This window comes from Equus przewalskii, chromosome 26 (assembly GCF_037783145.1).
Source record: "Equus przewalskii isolate Varuska chromosome 26, EquPr2, whole genome shotgun sequence".
In the NCBI taxonomy this organism is placed as follows: Eukaryota; Metazoa; Chordata; class Mammalia; order Perissodactyla; family Equidae; genus Equus; species Equus przewalskii.
In genome coordinates, this window is record NC_091856.1 from 18,896,806 (window position 1) to 18,909,196 (window position 12,391).

Consider the following 12,391-nt stretch of genomic DNA (forward strand, 5'->3'; position numbering starts at 1 on the left):
GTGGTGTTGGTGGTGGTGATGGTAGTGGTGATGGTGGTGGTGGTGATGGTGGAGATTGTGGTGATGGTGCTGGAGATGGTGGTGATGGTGATGGCAGTAGTGATGATGCTGGTGATGATGTTGACAATGGTGGTAATGGTGGAGATGGTGATGGTGATGATGGTAGAGATGGTGGTGATGATGATGGTGGAGATGGTCGTGGTGGTGGTGACAGTGATGGTGATGGTGATGATGGTGGTGTTGATGATGGTGGTGGTGTTGGTGCTGGTGGTGGCAGTGGTGGTGACGGTGGCCATGGTGATGGGAATGATGTTGTTGGTAGCAGTGTTACTGTCCATAGTTTGCGGTCACTCCCAATTCTCATATACTGGAACTAGAAGGAGGTTCCCTGGGGTTAGACTGAGTGTGTGTTGGGTGACGGAGGCCTGGATTTGAGTCTCTTTGTCATCAGGGCTGCAGAACAGTATCTCCCACTCTGTGGCCTGGAAACAGTGGAGTATTTAAAAATAGAATTTTACGAGCCATCAGGGCCTTTCCAGAAATACATCTATGTGGATGGGGGTCCAGCAAAATTCTTCATTCTGGCCCCACAGCCTCACCCCACTGGATGCTCCAGCCCTTACTCAGGGTTTCCCACACCATGGGAGCTGCGCCCCGCTACAGACGGCCTGTCAGAGCAAGTGGCCAGCCGCCCGCCCTGTCCTGGGGGAGACGCCCATCTCCCTGGCCTTGTGCTGAATACTTCGCGCTGACTCATTTCTTCTTCTGACAAGGGATCAGCCATTGCAATCACCTCAGTCCACCGGCAAATTCCACCAGCCCCTGTATCATGATTTCACAATTGCCTGTACAGGACCAGCCTGGGACAAGGGGTGCCCCAGAAACTAAGGATCCCTATTTCTCTCCTTTTTTTTTAGATTGGCACCTGAGATAACATCTGTTGCCAATCTTCTTCTTTTCTTTTTCTTCTCTCCAAAGCCCCCCAGTACATAGTTGCATATTCTAGTTGTAGGTCCTTGTAGTTGTGGCGTGTGGGACGCCGCCTCAGCATGGCCTAATGAGTGGTGCCATGTCCACACCCAGGATCCGAACTGGCGAAACCCTGGGCCCCTGAAGCAGAGCGTGCAAACCCAACCACTCGGCCACGGGCCGGTCCTACTAAGGGTCCATTTCCTTCTAACTTGACCGGGTGACCCGTGGCCAGCACCTTCATCTCTCTGAGGCTGTTTCATTAGCTCTAAAATGGGATAAATGATTTCTTCCTCCCGCCCGTGGCCCCAGTTGGATGAGATATGACATAGAGTGTGGACACAGTCCCCCGCCCGTGGTTGAGGCTGTGACAATTGTTAGTATTTTATTACTGGAGGAGCAAGAGATCTTGAGATTTTTTAGTTTGGTAGAAACAGAATATGAGCTAAATGCAGAATTTAAAAATTTTCTAAAAAGCTAAAAAGAAAGGGGTGAAATTAATTTTACTAATATATTTTACTTAGCCCAATACATCCAAAATACTAACATTTCAACACGTGGTCAATGTAAAAAGCCATTCGTAAGCTATTTTGCATGCTTTTGGTCACACTGAGTCTTTGAAATCTGGTGTGTAACGCTTACGGCACATCTCAAGTCAGATGCTAAATTTCCATTGGAAATACTTGATCTGTATTTAGTTTTCATAAAATATACAGTTGAAAATGTAGATTTATATCCCCAAGTTGTTTCAAACATACTTAAAAGTTTTCCAATAACTGAATTCTCAGTTTTAAACTTTAATTTTAGGTTAATTAAAATTAAATCGAATGAAGAACTCAGTTCCTCAGCCACGGGAGCCACATTTTAAGTGCTTGGCAGCCCTGTGTGGCTAGGGGCCACCACGTTGGATGGTACAAGGATAGTTCAAACACTTCATTTTAGAGGTGGGGAAACTGAGGCACAGAGAAGGGGAGGGACCTGTCCAGGGTCACATGAGGACTCAAGCACCCGGATGCAGGAATTAAGTCCCTCTGGGTTAGCCCAGATGTCCTTGTTCCTCTAGGATCCCCTCTTCCTGCCCCTCCTCCATCACAATTAGTCAGTGCCTCATTGTGCAGTGCCTTCGAGTGCAATACCTATTCCAAGATGGGACAATCACCTCCCTCATCCTACAGCATGTGCCTCTGTTAATGCAGCCAAAGGAATTGAATCAAACCAGCTCTTTCATGCTTGCCAAGAATATAGATGTTCTTCCCAGCTCCCTTTGAGGTTTGGGCCTTGAGGGGACTGTCCTCTGGGGCAGCTGGGATGTCCTGAAATGCTGCCTGCCCTACCCCCTGCATCCCAACACAGTGTGGTCCAGGGTCGGGACTCTCTCTTCTCTCTTACACTCACGCATGCACACTCACACACACTCACTTCCCCCCATTGAACTGAGTTTCTCTGACAACTTGGAGACAAAGCCAGACGGCCTCCCTAGGGCAGGATTTAGGATGCCCTGTGGGGGAGGGGGCGGAGCGGCCTGTTAGAGGAAGTGGCCTGGGTGCCCCAGTGGGAGAGAGTAGGGGAGGGTGGCTGACCTTCCAGCGGGATGCCCCCCCATGAGGAGGCCCCTCCAGCCCCAAGCCCTGAGGGAGGGGCGCCCTGTCAGTGGGATGTGGCCTCAGGGATGGTCAGAAGCGACGCGCAGCATCTCAGAGATGAGGGAAAACCTAGAACACTGCCCCTGCCTCACTCTTGTCATCAGGGGGCACCCCGAGCCCTGGACAGACACATCTGCGATGGAATCGGGGCCCTGCCACGGACCCACAGAGCAAGTCACATCACCTTTGGGCATTCTGCTGTCACCATCTATGGGAGGGATCCGAATCGGGCCTGAGGCTCGGGGTGACTAGGAGGGTGGGACAGTGTGTAGCATGAGGAGAGCTCCGTGCAGAGTGGCTTCCCCCGGGCAGCCCTGGGTGGGACGGTCACCATGACAGTGCAGTTTATGGACCATTTCCGTGAGCCAGGCCCCTGGCAGGTGTGATGCCCCAACACCAGGTTGAATCCTCAGCCCTGTAAGGCAGAGGGTCGCGCTCCGGGTCACACGGGCACCGAGTCAGGATCAGCTGTGACCCCAGGTGGTCTGCCTCCGGGGCTGGCTCCATGCTCCGCGCGTCTGCCACCATCTTGTCTCATTTCTCCACTTTCTCTCTCTTTTCCGTCCTTCTCCCTTCAGGGTCCTGAAGGAAAACCAGGGAAACAAGGCGAGAAGGGCAGGACCGGAGCCAAGGTGGGACCTTTCTCCTCCTGCTGTGACCCGACCCCCTCCTCCTCCCCAGCTCCCATGCCCCCTCCCCTCCTCTGTGCTGGGCCGGTGACAGCCTCTCTCTCCTCCCGCTGCAGGGTGCCAAGGGCTACCAAGGACAGCTGGGTGAGATGGGCGTCCCTGGAGACCCCGGACCCCCTGGCACCCCAGGCCCTAAAGGGTCCCGGGGCAGTCTGGGACCAACGGTGAGAACTCTCTGGGTGGGGTGGGGTGGGGATCAGGCACAGAGCAGAGGGCGCCAAGGGCGGAAAGGGAGGCATCGCCCACCCCAGCTCTCCTCTAAACCGCTGGGGTTCGGTGGCCCAGCCACTTCTTTTGAATCATGGGTCCATTTGGGAAGCTACAGACGTGGCAGGCCCCTCCCCGGAAAAGTACTCCCAAGGCAAAGTCTTTCTTGTGATCTGTAGGGGTCTGTGGGTCTTCTGAAGCCCTTTCTAGACAGACGGGCACCCCTGCTGCGGGGATGGGGAGAGGGCACCAGACCCCCAGCGGGAATGTTTGTGTTGAGCACGGAGTTTTCCCGCTGGAAGTAGATACAGGAGGAGTAGCATGAAGCTGCTGCAGGTCCCGGGTGACGCCGAGGGTGTCCCAGCCCATCGCTGGCCTGCCCCGAAGGAAGGGCCCCTGAGGGGTGTGACAGCTGCAGGGGGGGAGGACCCCAACAGGGAGCCAGGGAGGGGCAGAGGAGGGTGCTGCCGCATCTCGGACCTGCCAGCCGTGCTGGTCAACAGCTGTGCTGGTTGGTGGCACTTGCCGATTGCCGTGGTGTAAATGCCCCATCACGCCGAGGCCAGGCTCCCGACATCATGTCACGGGATGCAGACTTGGGAAGCGATGTGCGGGAGTGCTCCCTCGTGTGGCATTCCCACCACACAGACTCAGCAGGCAGACGTGACCTCGTGAGCATGGCTAGTAGTAAAATAAATAGGACGGGATGAGTTTTGAATATTTATGTTCTTTGTCTTTAATAGAATTGATTTAATCGTAAGTTCATATAGTTTAATTTTTCGTAATGATTCTGTTTAACGATTGGCTCACAAAATTGGGGGAAATTTATCGATCGGCTCTCATGAACCACTGGAGCTGGGAGAAGGAAGGGCTGACGCGAGGAGGGGAGCTCCCCCGAGGAGGGGACAGATGGCACCTCCTCTCCACCTCTCTCTCCCTCCGGCCGGGGTTCCAGGCGGAGTGGACGAGCCGGGCAGCTGGGATGGACTGGGCTGGGGCCTGGGGGAGAGGCCCAGCCTGAGTCCCTGCTGTGAGAGCCACATGCCGTACCAACACCGGTCCCCTCCTCTCCTAGGGTGCTCCGGGACGGATGGGGGCCCAAGGAGAACCGGGACTGGCTGGTTACGAAGTAAGGAGATCTTGCCTCCCTCTTTCTCTGGAACTCTGCACCCAGGCCTGCCTCGGCCGCTGCCCCCACCTCCTCCCAGCTGAGGGCTGGTCCTGGGGCCCCTGAAGATTCATGGTCTCTCCTGTCCCGGGGAGCACCTGGGCCCACAGGCCAGGGTCGGGGGTCAGGGACCATCGGTGGGCTCGGGGGGCGGTGGGACGGACAGATAGCCCTCCTCTTCCCAGCACCCTTGCTGAGTCCTTCCTCCCCAGGCGGGCACCCCGAATACCTGGTGTCTGAGCTTCACAGCTGCTTTCAGGAAGGGAAGAGCCTGAGCCCATTTTGCATCCAAGTTGGCACCCTCCAAGGCGGCTGAGCCAAACCCACGTTATACTTCTGGGAGATCAGGCCACAGAGAGGCATGGGGCTTGCTCAGAAAAGGAGCCTGAGGTTCAGGGGGGCTAAACAACCTGGCCTGAGAGCTTGTTAAGTTTGAAGGTGGCATCCAGTGTCTGAAAGAGATACAGCAGGGAGAGGAGGAGACGGGGGGAGGAGAGAAGAGGAAGAGGGCCCGGCCCCAGAGAACAGAGCTGGCTCTCCCAGTAACGAGCCCCAGGTCTGCTCCAGGTGGGGTGAGCAGAGCCCCCGACCATCCACGTGGGCACACCCTTTAAAGGTGTGGCTGGGACCCACATGGCGTGTCTGGCAGGCCAGGGCTCAGAGAGGCACAGGGCCTACTCAGAGTCACACAGCAAGTGGGGGCAGAGCCAAGACCCAAGCACACAGCCCAGTGTCTCCATCTCCGAGTTCCCGTCCTTCCCCATGCGTCCCCGCTGAGTGCTCCCTTGCCCATGCTCTCACTTCCCGCCATCTTGTCTCCTGCAGGGACACAAAGGTGTCATAGGACCCCTCGGACCTCCTGGACCAAAGGGCGAGAAGGTGGGTGTTTGGTCCTGGGAAGCAGTTGCCGCCTCTTATCCGGGCAGCAGGCGCAGGCCCCCGGGGACACTGAGGCTGCAGTGGCGTGGGACGTGCACGGCAGGCTCACCCCGCTCACACCACGGTTGGCCGGCCAGGAGGCCAGGGTCACCACGGCCATGTGGGGCAGCAGGAGCCAAGAGACCCACATTCAGCACAGCTGGATTGGATGTGGTCTCTGTGCCGGACACAGTTCCTGCCCTCCTGGGGCTTCCAGTCGAGCGGGAGAAATGGACATCAGTCTTGGATGATGTAATTCCGTCCTGTTAAAACTGTAACTCCATCCTCTCCCAGAGCGTGGCAATCAAACCCTTGCTCGTGAGGGGATCACCCAGCGAGAGCCAGGACAGGGCTTAGGTTGGAGAGCGATGGACAGTAACATTTCATGGCCAGGGAGGAACCACCAAGGTGGCGGGTGGGGGGGGAGGGTGGCATGTCCATTCCCCACCCCTTGGCTCCAGATTCCGGAGAGGACAGAGATTTCTGCAAGGAACCTTGCTGACCACTGCGCCTGCCCCACTGTGCAGGTGGGACGTAGGGGACCAGAGGTCCAAGGCATTGGCCCTGGGTCACGTTCCAAGGCAGCGCCGAGCCTGCCCCGGGCCCCAAGGCTCTGAGTCCCACATCAGCGGCCCCGAGTCCCTCCTGCCTTTCTGCCCTCCTCCCCTGATGGCTCTGCTGGACGGCCTCCAGCAGGCGGCCCGCCGCTGTCTCCTTGCCCCCCTTTCTTTTGCCGAGTCAGCTCCCCGTTAACTACATCCGGCTGGCGGGTGAATCACCCTGCGCTGCTGGCGCTCCAGCTGGCCCCTTCCTCCTGCCTGGAGGAGACAGATCTGCAATCGGAGCAGGCCGCGGGCTCCGACACAGCCCACAGGAAGCTGCAGAGAGCGCCGCTCGGCCCTCCAGTCCTTCCTTGGCCCTCCTTACTGTCTGGCAGGGCTGGCCCAGGAGGGGTTAACGCGGACCCTGACACGAGGCTGCCATCCACAGCCCCAGAAGCAGTCCCCAAGGCTGCTGAGAATGGAACCCTAACCCCAAATCTGCCCTAAGTCTGCCTTGGGTGGGGCCCCAGATTGCCTGAGCCTTGATTGCCTCGTCTGTTAAGTGGGTGGATACCTCGAGAATGTGAGGACATTGAGCAGGGCAGCGCGTATATGTCAGCCAGATGCATTTTCTGACCTAGAAGGTATTATTATATTAATTCAGTCATTCCTCCGGCTATCCAACAGGTATTTATGGATTTACAATGATTTATTCAGTGTGTTCGTGGCCCTGAGCTAGGGCCTGCGGAAGGATGCTCTAAAGAACTCAAACATAAAAATGTCACATCAATGAATAGCCAGCCATGAGCCGGATGGTGCCGGGAGGGGAGACAGCAGGTCCGTGGGGGAGACCCCGCCTCTGAAGCACACGGCCATGTGCAGAGCTCTTCCCCCAGGATTTCCCCATAATCCTCACCACCACCCCAGCACGGAGGTGTCCGTGTGTCACATGACAGGTGGGGAAACTGAGTCTCCGCGATGCTCAAGGACTAGCTGAGGAGCAGTGGGAGGGTGACAGGACCAGGGTTCAGACTGTCTGATGCCAGGCTCTGCTTCCCTAACCGGAAGCAGACGCTTAGATGAGTCAAGATGCTGTTTAGCTTGAAAATTCCCTGTGGGGGCGTGTGTCTACCAAGGTGGTGGCCAGAGGGATGGGGAGACGGGATAAGACTCCGGGGACAGGGTCGGGGGCTCCACCAAATCCTCCCCAAATTACAGCCACAGTGTAGGGGGAGAGGCAGGCTGCACAGCTGGCTTTTGGCCCAGACCGCCCCTGTGTGGCCTTGGCTAACACCGTTCCGTCCCTGAGCCTCAGTTTCTCCATCTGTAAAATGGAGCCAATAGCTGCAGCAGCATGGGGGTGCTGTATGGATTCTGTGAAACATGCTGCATGAAGTGCCTGGCACGTAGAACATTCTAGGCAAACACTGCCCCCTTTCCCAGAGCCCCCAGTCCAGCTAGCTCCCTCCACAGCAGGACTGAGCCCCGGGACAAAGAGCCATAGAGAGTGGCAGGGAGAAGAGGAATCCTCACTCCCTGGGCCACCCCCCAGGGGACACCTCGGTCCCTCCCACCTTCAGTCTGCCCGCAGGAGCCACAGAGGCCCTGGGCCCACATGCTACACCGTCAGCCCTCTGGACTGATCGGGGCCTGGGACAGGCTCCACCCCAGGGTTGCTCCCATCTCTCCTGCCTCTCAGGCCTCCCCTTCCATCCCTGCTGACAGCGGGGGGCTCAGGGGTGCCCTGACTTGAGCCCCTACCCAGAATGCACCTCCACAGGGGGTGACACCGGTTGTCTGGGCTGGAACATCCTGAGCCCTGAGGTTCTGCCACTTGCTATTCTGCTTACACCTTCCTTGCAGCTGGCCCATGACGCCCAGCCACCTGCCCCGTGGGTGGACCAGGGCCCAGGGTGGCCTGCCACGGTGGAAGGACCTCCGCTCCAAACTCCGCTCCTCCCCCGATCTCTCTGACCACACCCCTGCCACACGTCGTCCCTGCTGTTATTATGATCAATAACAGCCAGTTTCACAGGCCTTGTCTGAGCTCCCACGACGTGTGCAGTTGCGAGCTGAGAGCTCACTGTGCCTTTCCTCCCTGGGTCTTCAGAGCAACGCTGTGCGACCTTGCGGTCCCGTTTGCAGATAGGAAACTGTCTGTGGATGAGACCCACAAGTTGGCCCGCTGCTGAGTGCAAGCTGGGGCAGCCCAGGGCCTCCTCGGGGCTTCCATTGAGGTCCTGAAGCTGGTTCTCGGCCCACTTTCTCCCAGCGAGAGTTGGAGAAAGGGACTCTAATTGAGGGCTGAACAACGGAGCAGCTCCCATCGCCTCACTGAGCCTCAGTCTCCCCATCTGTAAAATGGGGAGACTAACCTCGCCTGCTAGGGTTGTGGGCAGATTCGGCGGGTGCCTGTGTCTGGCCCGGGCAGGGCGCTGCGTGCCAGCTGTTGGCATTATTGTCACGCGCTGCTGGCTGCCATGCAGGGGCTTCTGCATCCTTCCGTGGACTCCCCACCAGTCCCCTGTGGGCGTCACCACCGTCCCTTCGCCCCACCTCACCCTCATTCTGCAGCTGAGAGAAAGAGCTCTGAGACGGAAGGGACCTGTTGAAGGTCCCAGCAGCTGGTCCTGTGCAAAGCTGGGCGTGACCAGGTCTCTGCTCTGAGCCACCTGGGTCACCCAGCCTGAGGGCGTCAGCCAGGCGTGCCCACGGGTTGGAGGGTAACCAGCATGGTTCTCTGTCCACAGTCCTGGTTCCGGGCTTTGACCCCACTCCTGTCCCTGCCCTTTCTAGCCTCAGTCTCCCCGTCTGTAACCTTAAGTAGGCTGGACTTCGTCTCTGATGAAATCCCCTTCGGCCTCAGGGTGGAGGGTCTGGAATTCCCAGAGTTCACGAGGAGCAGGAGCTTTGTCCTAAAGCTGGTTGTGTGTCCGCAGGGGGAGCAGGGCGAGGACGGCAAGGCCGAGGGGCCCCCCGGGCCACCTGGAGATCGGGTAAGCCCCCTCCTTCCATCCCCTGGACCATGGCCAAGGGGGATCCCCGGCCTTCCTGCTGTGTGGGGAGGGGAGGCCAGGCAAGGAGGAGGACCTGCAGCAAGTGGCCCATATGTTCTGTTGTGCTTGTCATTCAGGGCCCCGTGGGTGATCAAGGAGACCGCGGGGAGCCAGGGGACCCCGGATACCCTGTAAGTGTCAGAGCTCCTACCTGCCAGGAGCACGGGGTGTGTGTGTGTGTGTGTGTGTGTGTGTGTGTGTTACAGGAGGACATTCCTCGGCCCCATCCGTGCCCCTTGGAGTCAGAACAGACTTCACCAGGAGACAAACCCTTCCTCCCACCATCCGTGCCCAGGCTTGAAGCACAACCCCCTGAAAGGGCTCCTGGTGTAATGCACGCGGCAAGGGGTAGGGTCCTGAAGGAGGGAAAGGAGGGGGAGGAGAGAGATCCCTCCCGTCTGAGGCCTCAGTCTCCCCGTCGGTGGCTGAGAACAGCTCTGGCGGCAGAAGCTGTGGACAGAAGCAGGAGACAAGCCACCAAAGGAACACCAGGCTCCCACCGGGCTCTTCGCCTCCCCTCCTTCATCCTCCTCGCTCGCAGGGTCGTTATTTCACCCATTTCGCAGATGAGGAAGCTGAGATTCAGGGGGACAGTGATGCATGGCTGGGAAGAACACGGGCTTCCTGGGCTCCTCCACGTTGGAAGTTGCCCCGCCCCCAGCCCCCTCCAAGATAAGCCCCCTCACCTGTCTCTGCTTGACTTGCAGGGACAGGAGGGTGTCCAAGGCCTCCGTGGAAATCCGGGCCAGCAGGGCCTACCCGTGAGTGGTGTTTCCAGTCCCATCCCCCCTCCCCTGAGGCGGGTGGAGCAGCAGTGGGGGAGTTAAAGAACTGGGCCCTTTAAAGCTTAAAGGGGATCCTCCCTGCAGGACAGCCTGGGGCAGCCCATTCTGGTCTCTCCTGCTCTGACCCTGGGGGCACCCCCAGAGCCTGCACCCCCAAACCCCTCCCCACCCCTCCCTCTCCAGGCGGAGACTGGCCACCCTCCCCGGGAGAGAATCCTGGGGCTGCCTTGCGTCATCTCACCTTGGTTTGCAGGGGCATCCAGGACCCCGGGGTCGACCGGGACCTAAAGGATCGAAAGGGGAAGAGGTAAGAGGCCTGGATGTCCACAGGGAAGACTGAGCCCCGGGAGGGGAAGAGACCGGCCCATGCACACAGCGGGCGGGGGGCAGGGCTGGAAAGCAATGGGATCAGGGAGGGGGATTACCAGCCCCACTTATGGAGCCTCCATGAGGGGGACCGCCTGTCGAGGTCAGCCAGTGGGATTTGAATCCAGGACAGTCAAGATCCCAAGTCGGCCTCTTTCCACCATAGCACACTGCAGAAAGAGAGGCAACTGGGAGAAGTGAAGTGAGGGGCTCTGGAGGAAAAGAGAGGGACAGTGATGCTTGTGAAGGAATTGAGAGCCCTTGGAGGAGCGATCTCCTGCCTTGCCCCCGGGGCCCCTGCATCTGCCTGCCTGAGGTTGGGCCAGCACTGCCTTAATGCCCTCAAGCTCCCCCCAGGCATGTCCCCTCTGCCGGCACACCCACCCCATCCCTCAGGGATCGCCACACTCTTGAGGGTCACAGGGACCAGCCAGCTGTGGACTCAGGCTCCCACCTGGAAACGCAATGCTCAGAGCCTCTGCAGCAGGGAGCCTGTGAGGGCCCAGGGCCAGAGCAGGGTCAGCGACCACTCGGGCAGGTCACAAGGCCAGCCCTGCTCTGGGCTTCAGGCCAGGATGCTTGGGCCCATTTGCAGATTCAGGTGCAGAGGCCCAAGAGGCCGAAGGGCAGGGCTCAGCCACACAGGGGCCCATGATCCCCTCAACGCCTCCTTCCAGAGCTCCTAGGGTTCCATGCCTCCTCCAGGCAGCCCCCCCGTCATGTGCCCCTTGGTTTTTCAGGGACCAAAGGGAAAACAAGGCAAGGCCGGGGCACCAGGACGGAGGGGGATCCAGGTGAGTGACTGGCAGCTACTCCTCCCCCACCTGCTCCCCTGCCCGCCCCAGAAGCCCTCACCAGCTTCTCATGTACCCCCAGGGCCTGCAGGGGCTGCCGGGGCCTCGGGGCGTGGTGGGGAGACAGGGCCCCGAGGGCGTCGCTGGACCAGATGGGCTTCCTGGCAGGGACGGTCCAGTGGGACAGCAGGTGAGCAGGGCCCGAGGTGAACAGATGGTGTCTCCACTGGAGACAGGGGGGTGGGGGGTGCTGCCATAGGCCCTGGGCCAGGGGGAGCAGGTTTGGAAACCTGGGTGAGGCAGACCCAACATACCCAGACGTTTCCTGCGTGGGCGAATTGCCTCATCGCTTGGGACCTGGGAGTGTGGCCCTTCTGACCGTCTCTCCTCCAGGCCAGCACCCAAAGGTCATCCCCGGCCCAAGGAAGAGAGCTTCTGGTTTTTAAGATCCCTCTCCTTCCCCACTTGCACATCCTCATCTCCTCTTGTCCCCCTGGTCCAGCCCTCCTCGCACACGGGCCGGATGACCTCCATCCTGGAGTTTGACCTCCCTCCCTTCAGCCCCCGGAGACCACCCAGACTTCGAGCCATCCTGCCTCCTTGGCTGCCTGTGTCCTGGAACATGAGAGCTCCTCCTTTGCCCTCTTTCTTTCCAGGGGGAGCAGGGAGACGATGGGGACCCTGGCCCCATGGGCCCTGCTGGGAAGAGAGGAAATCCAGGGGTGGCCGGCTTGCCTGGAGCCCAGGGGCCCCCAGGATTCAAGGTCAGACACTCGTTAATCCACTCGCCCACCCTCCGTCCTTCCCGCCTTGGCGCTACCTATAATGACGCTGACTGTAATGCTCACACGGGCACCCGGGTCCCAGGGCCTGTGTGAAATGGAGTCCACGTTGCTGACCTTTCTCAGGGGTCCCTGCCCCAAGCTTGAACCTGACTTAAAGGATCATTGATCCCGATAGCTATCAATACTGCCCCCTGCCAGGCCCTTGAAACTGGCAGCTGGTCATTGAGTTGTCCTTGGGCGCCCTCTTGTGGACTTTTTTTGGAAGGAGATGTTGCTTGTGGCTGGGACCCTCCTCCGAGGCATCTTTTTAGAAACCTTCCTTGGGTGGGGGAGGCTGCTGTGAGTCTGTGTGAGCCCAGGGCTAGCCACTGAAGGGGAGATGGAGGGGAATGAATCCACACGGCTCTCACCCTCCCTGAGCTCGAGGTTGGGATGGGGAGAGGTGGAACCCTTGGTGAGGAGAGCAGGT

At 59.0% G+C, this 12,391-nt stretch overlaps 1 protein-coding gene across 5 annotated transcripts in view; it reads left to right on the top strand.

The window, feature by feature from the left end:
- The window catches only part of COL27A1 (collagen type XXVII alpha 1 chain), a 142,186-nt gene that overhangs the window by 108,633 nt on the left and 21,162 nt on the right, over positions 1-12,391 (top strand). For all 5 annotated transcript variants that reach the window (XM_070596334.1, XM_070596333.1, XM_070596338.1 and 2 more), the window contains 11 exons: positions 3,191-3,244; positions 3,358-3,465; positions 4,584-4,637; positions 5,502-5,555; positions 9,076-9,132; positions 9,270-9,323; positions 9,900-9,953; positions 10,231-10,284; positions 11,084-11,137; positions 11,220-11,327; positions 11,794-11,901. In XM_070596334.1, coding sequence (XP_070452435.1) covers positions 3,191-3,244; positions 3,358-3,465; positions 4,584-4,637; positions 5,502-5,555; positions 9,076-9,132; positions 9,270-9,323; positions 9,900-9,953; positions 10,231-10,284; positions 11,084-11,137; positions 11,220-11,327; positions 11,794-11,901 — 759 coding nt within the window. The remainder of the gene's footprint in view (positions 1-3,190; positions 3,245-3,357; positions 3,466-4,583; positions 4,638-5,501; positions 5,556-9,075; positions 9,133-9,269; positions 9,324-9,899; positions 9,954-10,230; positions 10,285-11,083; positions 11,138-11,219; positions 11,328-11,793; positions 11,902-12,391) is intronic.